Source organism: Ictalurus punctatus, chromosome 5, assembly GCF_001660625.3.
Source record: "Ictalurus punctatus breed USDA103 chromosome 5, Coco_2.0, whole genome shotgun sequence".
Taxonomy (NCBI): Eukaryota; Metazoa; Chordata; class Actinopteri; order Siluriformes; family Ictaluridae; genus Ictalurus; species Ictalurus punctatus.
This window is the reverse complement of record NC_030420.2, coordinates 24,270,985-24,280,424: the sequence shown is the minus strand read 5'-3', so window position 1 is coordinate 24,280,424 and position 9,440 is coordinate 24,270,985. Positions and strand designations below refer to the sequence as shown.

The 9,440-nt window shown below is 36.9% G+C and overlaps 1 protein-coding gene across 1 annotated transcript; it reads left to right on the top strand.

The window, feature by feature from the left end:
- Positions 1 to 912: 912 nt before the first annotated feature.
- LOC108265137 (leucine-rich repeat flightless-interacting protein 1) lies at positions 913 to 4,772 on the top strand. The gene is made up of 10 exons (XM_017467271.3): positions 913 to 1,365; positions 1,774 to 1,832; positions 2,147 to 2,317; positions 2,438 to 2,530; positions 2,624 to 2,713; positions 2,915 to 3,007; positions 3,187 to 3,357; positions 3,477 to 3,548; positions 3,663 to 3,725; positions 3,879 to 4,772. Exons 1-10 carry the CDS (start codon positions 1,296 to 1,298, stop codon positions 3,957 to 3,959), a joined length of 963 nt encoding a protein of 320 aa, XP_017322760.1. The 5' UTR covers positions 913 to 1,295; the 3' UTR covers positions 3,960 to 4,772.
- The last annotated feature ends 4,668 nt before the right edge of the window (positions 4,773 to 9,440 follow it).

The window sequence follows — 9,440 nt, the reverse complement described above, 5'->3', positions numbered from 1 at the left end:
TCGCGTATAACCTGCATTTAGACACGACACACGCCAGATTCACTTTGGTTTTACGTTAGAGCAGTGGTTTTCAACGTGGGGGCTGCCATGGGGCGCCCGGGGGGCTCAACAATTTGGTGTGCCCATCCCTCCGTCTAGTATGTTTTCTCTTTCTCACTCTCAGACAACCACACACACACACACAATCAATTCCTAATGTAAAGATGTAAGATGTAATTATTAGTTTAAAAAAGGGGGATGTATTCAGAAGTCTGTATTTTTAATGTGTTATAAAGACATCTTGAAAAAGGGGGGCCTCGGTCAAATGTTAATGCCATTTGGGGGGCCTTGCCCTGGAAAAGTTTGGGAACCCCTGCGTTAGAGTAATCTCACACATTTTTGTGAGAAGAGGTTTATAGCATTTCACCTGATCAGTAATGAGAAGGGAATTTTAAAAAACTGTTGCCAACTAAAAGGAGGACTTCCTGCGGTTTTCCGCTAAAATAAAAGCCACAAGGTCTAACACATAAAAGTGATTTCGTGTTTTCGCACCATGTGTTTGTTCCATGCTTTGACCCTAGTCTCATGTTTAGTAACTCGATTATAGGTTTTCAGTTTAGACCGCGATCCCTGTTTGTTAAGTTCTGGGTGTAAATAAAGACATTCATCTGCAATTGCTTCCGCATCGAGTCCGTTTCGTAACACCCCGTTTCCCTACACACTACATCATTCCTTATATCAGTAATCAACTGTACAAGGTTAATTAGGATTGTTTAAAAATAACCCAAAACTATTCCCTATTCACTTGTAGTGTCTTGCCTTAAGAGTTGTGCAAATCAATGATATGTTATATATTATAACGTATATATACGTTATATATTAATCGATTAATAAATTTAGTTAATCAAGATCACGTCAAACAAATGTTTACTCTTCCGATTATAAATGTGCAAATGAATGGATAAATACACAAACGTATTGTAAGTTTTGTCAAAATACGAGAATTTAAATAGATTTTTTTTTTTAAATAGCATAAAATAATATTAAATGAATCAACTGTCACACAAACACGATAACAGACTATAACAGCTACCATTCATTCACCACTTTAAAAAAATGCATTTTGTTTTATTATCTTAAATGATATTTGTTGCTAGGCGTCATGAGAATATTCCATTCTATGACATAGCTTTATTCTGTGACATCATAAGAGAGCTGGTTTTCAAGAGTGGAAAAAGAACACAGAGCTTTCGGATATTCACTGACCTTTGTTAGAGTAAAGTTATTATTGAAGTTGCTCTGATCAAGAGAGAAAAATGAATACGTTTCTGAATGCACTTAAAGCTGGAGAGGAAACGACAACGGACCCCAAGGACACACCTGAAGGTACAACTATTTCTCAGTCGTGCTGCTGTAACCACACAGTGCTAAGTTTACTTCTGTCCTTTAAAAGAAATGAACTGAGCAGATCTGTTCAGTCCTTCATAAGCTAAGAGGCTTTAGTCATAATTTGGCTGCTGAAAGATATACTGTATCATAGAGGAGTGTATCTTCAGGAATGTGTAAAAAAAAAATATATGCCGGTGCGTTCTTGGCCTTAGCACACATTAGACATGTACATACTGAACATCCATAAAGTGTATTTATTAGGGAGGCCAGTGAGAAAGTGGGAATACTTGTGCTGTAGTGTTTCACCAGGATCAGCCGTGGAAAATCTGCTGGTCTGGAATTCAAAACATAAATAATAGATGATGATTATGTCTGATGGTTTTTTATTTTAATTTTTTTATTTAGTGTATGTCTGGGCCACAGAACCGGCTCTGGTCCAACCCACAGAGGTTCCTCAGGACCAGGTCACGTTAAGTTTCTTCTGCTCCTAACGTTAACAAAAATCCAGTTTTCCATTATATGAACATTTTAAATACCTGGATTGAAATGTTTGCCACTTACGGATGAGGAAATGACGTTTGTACTCCAGCACTAACCTAAGGACAGCAATCCAGACCTGATGTTCATTAATTGTAAAAATTGCTAATTGTGTGTGTGTGCGTGTGTGTGTGTGTAATCTTGTACAGTCACATTTTGGGAAAATAATTTTTTGCCTCCAAACCATAGAAGTGTCTGAATGTGTGTAGAAGTAAATAAGCCTTAATTGTTGTAATGTTAGCGTTCCATGACAAAACTTGAGGAGAAACACCAGAAGGCTGAGGATTCCATTGCTCAGCTGGAGGTGGAGAAGGCGAACCTGACCAACCAGGTGGAGAAACTGCGAAGAACAGTGGCGAACATGGGGACCATGCTCTCTGAGACTCACAGGGAGTGTGATAAGCTAACAGACGTAAGCAAGAAAAACCTTGCATTAAGCAGCTCCTATAGTAATAACATGAGGATTTTATTTATGTTTAAGCATTATGCGCTCGAATTGAATCGTCTTTTGCCCCATGTGTGTGTGTTTTAGGAGTATGAGCATGAACAGGAGGCTCACAGCATCCTCCAGAAGGAGAACGATGAGATGAAGGAGACTCTGATGCACAAGGAGGAGTTGCTAAAGGTAAACTTTCCTTTTCATGAAAGCATGACTGCTATTGTAAACTTTGTAAGAAGTAAATAAAGCTAATAAGCCTTAATCGTTGTACTTTTTTAGGTCTCATTGCCTGAAGCTGAGGAGAAACACCAGAAGGCTGAGGATTCCATTGCTCAGCTGGAGGTGGAGAAGGCAAACCTGACCAACCAGGTGGAGAAACTGCAAGAAAACGTGCAGAACATGGGGAACATGCTCACTGAGATTCACAGGAAGTGTGATGAGCTAACAGACATAAGCAAGAAAAATCTTGCATTAAGCAGCTCCTATAGTAATAACATGAGGATTTTATTCATGTTTAAGCATTAAGCACTGGAATTTAATCATCTTTTGCCCCATGTGTGTGTGTTTTAGGAGTATGAGCGTGAACGGGAGGCTCACAGCATCCTCCAGAAGGAGGACGATGAGATGATGGAGACTCTGATGCACCAGGAGGAGTTACTAAAGGTAAACTTTCCTTTTCATGAAAGCATGACTGCTATTGTGAACTGTGTGTGTGCTTGTTCACTTATATTTTGGTGACATTTTGCATTTTTCCCATTGAATAATGAATCAGTTTCTAAAAGTGTTTGAATGTGTGTGTAGAAGTAAATAAATCCAATAGGCCTTAATTGTTGTACTTTCAGAGCTCCATGGTGAAAGCTGAGAAGAAACACCAGAAAGCTGTGGAGACTATTGCTCAGCTGGAGGTGGAGAAGTCTGACCTAAAAGACCAGGTAGAGACACTGCGAAGAACAGTGCAGAAAATAGGGAACATGCTCACTGAGACTCACAGGGAGTGTGAAGCGCTAACAAATGTAAGTGAGAAAAGTCCTTGCATTAAGCAGCTCCTATAGTAATAACATGAGGATTTTATTTATTCTTCAACATTAAGCACTCGAATTTAATCCTCTTTTGCCCCATGTGTGTGTTTTAGAAGTATGAGCAAAAGCAGGAGGCTAACAGCATCCTCGAGGCGGTGAACGATGAGATGATGAAGACTCTGAAGGTAAACTTCCTTTTCATGAAGCCATGACTGCTATTATGAACTCTGTGCGTATGCGTGTGTGCTTGTTTACTTACATTTTTGGGACGTTTTTTCATTTTTTTGTCTGTATTTTAGGAGCTTGAGATGAAGAACAATGAGATGAAGCAGACTCTGATGGAAAAAGAGGAATTACTGATGGTAAACTACCTTTTCATGAAACCATGACTGCTATTGTGAACTCTCTCTCTCTCTGTGTGTGTGTGTGTGTGTGTGTGTGTGTGTGTGCTTACTAATTTTTTGAGGACATTTTGTCCTTTTACAGATATAAACCTTCATTTTTTTTACTTTCAGACTCCCTGGCAGAGACTGAGGAGCAACACCACGAGGCTGTGGAGTTGGTTTCCGAGGCGGAGGCAGAGAACTATGACCTGACTAATCCAATGAAGACCCTGGTACAGTGGGGGAAATAAGTATTGGATGCGTCAACATTTTCTTCAAGAAATATATTTTCAATGAGGCTATTCACATGAAATTTTCACCAGACATCAGTATTAACTCAAGAAATCTGGAAATATAAAGAATTCACAACATTAAAGTCCATACATAAAGTGGAATGACAAATGTTCCTTAGGAGTAGTACTCTGCCTCTGTTCCTTCTTACTGGTTAAAGCTGACTTATAGCTTACTGGTTACAGCTAAGACTCTTACATAATCGACATATACTTGCAGTAAGTGTTCTGATCACCCAAATGAACTTTGTGTGACTCACTCCTTTTATACTATGCTTGTGTTTCAAGTGTTTTGTTGTCTTAAGTGACGTTTGTGTTACTATCCTCTGCTTTTTAATTATAAGATGGACAGACACTCCAGGTGAGTACAGTACACATGCCTCACTAACAGAGACGATTCATTCTGTTTATTCATGTTTGATGTAACGTTGGTGCAGTGTGGGAGCTTTAGTGATTGCACCAACACTAACCTTGCTAATAAAGTTCATGATGATGATGATGATGATGATGATGATGATGGCTATGCAAATCTTTCAAGGTTTATAATAGGACTGAGAGGTATAGTGAATGTGAATGTGTATGATGCAGTGCCACAACATGGATTTCGAAATACTATGGATATGGTGATAATCCCAAAAATGATTAAACAGAACCAGCCCTAGCAAGAGACTAATATTAACTTGAATAACTTAAATAATTAGAAGAAACTTACATGTAGTTTTAAAATGGGAAATCTCAGTGATGATGCATTGATGATGCACTAATGATACAGAGCCCATGTGAGTGCTGAATTTAGGCAACGGTACTAATTTGCTAAACCATTTTCATGCTTCCGGGTAAGCAACAGCAATGCAATCACACACACACACACACACACACACACACACTATGAGCCAGTTTTACTCTATCCTAAGAGAAGAGTCATAAATAAACTCAAAACTCCAAAATTAGCAGAAAAGAGGACAGCTAAATGACTAAAACATTATTCTCTAAACTAGATTTTCACCAGATTTTTTTTTTTTTAAGTGGGCTTCCTTGTGGGAATGCTAACCTCCTAAACGTCTGCTGCACTAACTGTGATTTACACCGTAGAATAATAACAATAATCCATTACATATATTTTAATATTTGCGACATGTAATATTTAGTTTTTACTGTACTCCAGATTAAGTACAGGTTTATTGTTCTAACCCATTGGTATGGACATCGCATGGTTTTTGGTTTAAACTAATAAAATTGTATACTTTTATTATTTCAATAATACCTAGTGACCAATTTTTTTTAACTTAAATGTCCTTTCACAGTTGCCCAGGTCATGCAATTTTTAGACAGTACATTTACTGACTCCATTACTATAAAGTGCTGCTGAACTGTGTTTCTGAGAGATTAGCTTCAGGGGGATTTAACGGGAGAACTTGGTTCTCATTCCACACTTTCTGTGTGTTTATTGTTTGAGAAACAGAAGAGAGAATCTCGAATGTGCAGTGACTCTCCGGCGACCGCGAGCCAGTCTAAAATGCGGTCGACTGTGAGTGACGTCACTTCCAAATACAAACACGCCCCGTAGTATACTCGCACCCCCAACACTGACTGGCACAAGGCCGTGCTTCGGTTTCCGGTAGGGGAGATTTAAAGTGGAAGGAAACGGGATCATGGCAAAGTCGTTGAAGTTTACTCGTTGTTTGCTGGATATGCCCAAAGTTGCAATCAACAATGTGCAAAGAATTGTCTGAATAAAATAAATAAATAAATAGATAGATAAAAAAAAATAATAATACAAAAACAGAATAAAAAAAACTTTTACAGAATAAGTAATTTAACAAGAACAGAAACTGGACCACACATACATTCACAACTCACAACTACACAGTCAGACATTTTGAAGTTTATTTACTTTCATTTCCAGCTATTCTTGAAAGCACAGAGCGCTGCTAGTTGCTGTTGACAGCCCTAGTAATTTTATATTAATCTGACAAACACTGTTGACGTTGTTAGCTTACCTTGTGTAAAAAGTAATGTCCTAATCAGAGGCAGCAAACCTGTCCAAACAAAACTTGCTGCTGAGGGTTATCGCCTCAATTTGTTTTCAGAGCCTGGCTATTTCCGCACGTAGATCTTCAGTGTGGTCCAGCGACAAATCCAGGGCAGCAGGCTCAGCAGTTGAGCATGAATCGTCCTCTGAATATTCCACATCCATAGAGGGGGCATCAGTATGCAATGTGTCTATGTTTGGTCGCGCTTTCCTTTCCCAAATTCCGGTCCGTGGGGCCGGAAGAGTGAAGTTGTTCCAATGAAGTTGTTACAAAAAAATAAAAAATCTTTTGTCATTCACATAGATAGCCTTCTAGCTCTATTGTAGTCAATGTGCTCTTTGACCAAAATTAGCAGCCTTTGGACTGTGGATCTTTCTATGAGAGGGATCACAGTAGTAGACGCAGAGTGTTTCTTTTTTTGTCTATATTGCTCATTCCATTCAGTGCTTTTATGTCTATAAATCCTGCAGGGATGTTAGGTATGATATTTGTATTGTAAATGACACTAGATTTTCGTTGCTATTGTTACACAACTTAAAGTTAGCAATTTTTCCGGGTTTAAAAGTCTGCATTCTACTGGAGAAAATCTAATTGGAGCAACTTAATTTTTAAAATTACTGTCAACTTAAAAACTTGTGTTCATAGTTATGGTAATTAAGCAAATAACACTTAAATTCCTTTTAAATAATGCGTAAAAAAAACCAAAAAACTAGTTGGAACAACTTAATTTTTATGAGTAATCAACTTTTAAAAAATGTGTTTATTATACAAATTATTAATTAAGTGTTAATTGAAAATACAATTTGATTGTAGAGGAAAAGGTAATTTCTCTAACTCAGTATAGTTTGTTGATTGAACTTAATTTCATTAGAAGTTGTCATAACTCAAAAAGATAGACACAAACTGTTGCGTTAAGTTTTTTGTTGTTGAGTTTTTAGAGTGTGTATCGCCGCTTTGCATTCTGGAACTTGGAGTTTGATGTTTGTAGTGTATACTACTTCTGTTATGGATTTCTCGTTAATATGACATTGAATGTTGCTGGAAAATTGTCAGTGCAAAAACAAGCTCTTGCTTTTTTTCTTTCTGGGAAGTAACAAAGCAATCCCTTGTTTGATTAAAATGTTTCTCCTATTAAATGCCATTGTAATGTTGTGCTCGATGTGAGGTTCCAACTTCTCATTCCCAGCCTCTAACCAGTAAAAGCCACAAAAATGCCCCCTGAACTGCAAGTTTTAACTTGTCAACTTGGGGTAGTCTTTTAACTACCAGTTCCTTCCCTGATTAGCAGTGACATTAAGTCAGTGTAGTTGCACACACTGTAAACAGTATAAAGTTCCCTTTACTACTTTTAAATTAGTTTAGCGCAGTATTTGCTTTAGATCAATTAACATACAGGCACAGTACTCAGTTAAATCTATAACACTGACCATATTAATCACTGGTTTGAGAAGGTAATCTTCAATGTTATATGTATCACTAACTTGTTAGTGGTACATATAACAACCGGCTAACAAAGTGGTAACAATTGGCTAGCTTGTCGTTAACACTAATCTCTATTGTCCACTGGCTAGCTTGCTGCTATCGCTACTTGCTATTGTTCGCTGTTGTTGCCGTACTGCAATTTCAGTCCAAAATGTTGCATGAATGTTTGAAGTTCACTAGTCAAACAGTAACAACAGCCACTCAGGCCTGCAAATAATCGACATACAACTCTCATTGACAGCCACTGGGGCGTTAATGAGAGTTGAACAGGGCTTAAAGGTGCAGTTAAAAAAGCTTTACTTGCTCCATGTTTTTTCCCCACTTTGCAAGTTGAATGTGTTGAGGCAGTAAATGACGTTATGACATTTACATTTATTCATTAAGCAGATGCTTTTATCCAAAACAATGTACAAATGAGGAAATACAAGCAAAGCGATATATCAAGCAGAGAACAATACAAGTAGTGCTACCATGCAAGATCTTTAATTGAGTTCTAGAGAAGCAAAGTGCGCAGAGTAGAGGTATAAGAGCCAGAGTAAGTGTTTTTTTTTTTTTTTAATTTTTTTTTTTTTTTTTTTTTATATAATATAAATAATGTGGAGTTGGTATTTTAGGGGTTAGTTAAGTGCTCACAGAAGAGGTGGGTCTTTAGCTTTTTTTTGGAAATAGTGACAGATTCTGCGGTCCGGATTGAGGTTGGAAGTTCATTCCACCACTGAGGCACAGTTTGTTGGAAGGTTATTACACTTAGCACATTATTTTGGTAATTGACTTTACAAGGCACCACAAAAGGCAGTAAAACTTTGCTAGCAGTGTCCCCCGGTGACGTCAGAGCGGCACAACTGCTTATTTCTCATGGAAATAAAGGAAATACGGAACCAACCATCAAATTAGCTCCAGAAGAGCGAAGCACATCACAAATATTTCAATATAAACACATTTAATGTGTTTCAGGGTGGCGTTTTCCTTTAAATAATGTTATATGCCTTTGGATATACATAAGTAATGATAATTTAATAACTTTATTTATTTATTTATGTTATATTGAGCATATACAAAAGTAAATACACTTACACATGTTTACAACGCACAAAATATATTAACAACAACAAAAATATAATGAGTATTAAAAATATAATGAGTATAACAAATAACCAGAAAAAAAAAGCCAAACAAACAAAACATTGGGCCAGGGGTAATATCTAATTTACAATAAATTAAATTTGAGAAAAGAAAACGAAAAAATTCCTTGAGCCCTCCTTGCCTTTTATATGCAACACACAATCAATTATACATTTATTTACTTATTTATTTATTTTAAAAAAGCATAAATATTATACACTGTACACAATGTAAAGTATTGTAAGGCTCTGACTTTGTTTGAGGTGGAGATAGCATAAGTAACATTTCAAGTCTTTGCAAAAAAATAAAAATAATAAAGAGGGGTTTAACAGACAAAAATGTGCACTTATGCATAAAAAAAACTTGACTAGAAAAATGAATAGATTTAATAGAAAAATGCTTGTCTTTTAAATTCTCGTTAAAGTTATAAAAGCCAAATGAGGCATCCTTAAACAACAAAGGCACGTTGTCTAAGAAAGAAGCACTTACAAGCAAACAGAATTTCCTCCAAAAGTATCTACGTGTTCCTGTTGTTTTTATTAAATAAAAGTAGTAATTTAAAAAAATACTGTAAAATCTCACCGGAAGTAGTACGCCATCCGGGGTATTGCTCGGTTACTGTGAATTCGGACATACTACCTCTCTGGCGTACTTCTTTTCGCCTACTATATAGTAGGTAAGTATGCGGTTTCGGACGCAGACAGTCGTATTTTTCAAGACACATAAAAGCTAAAAAAAAAATCATGAGTGCGATATTACCGATGTAT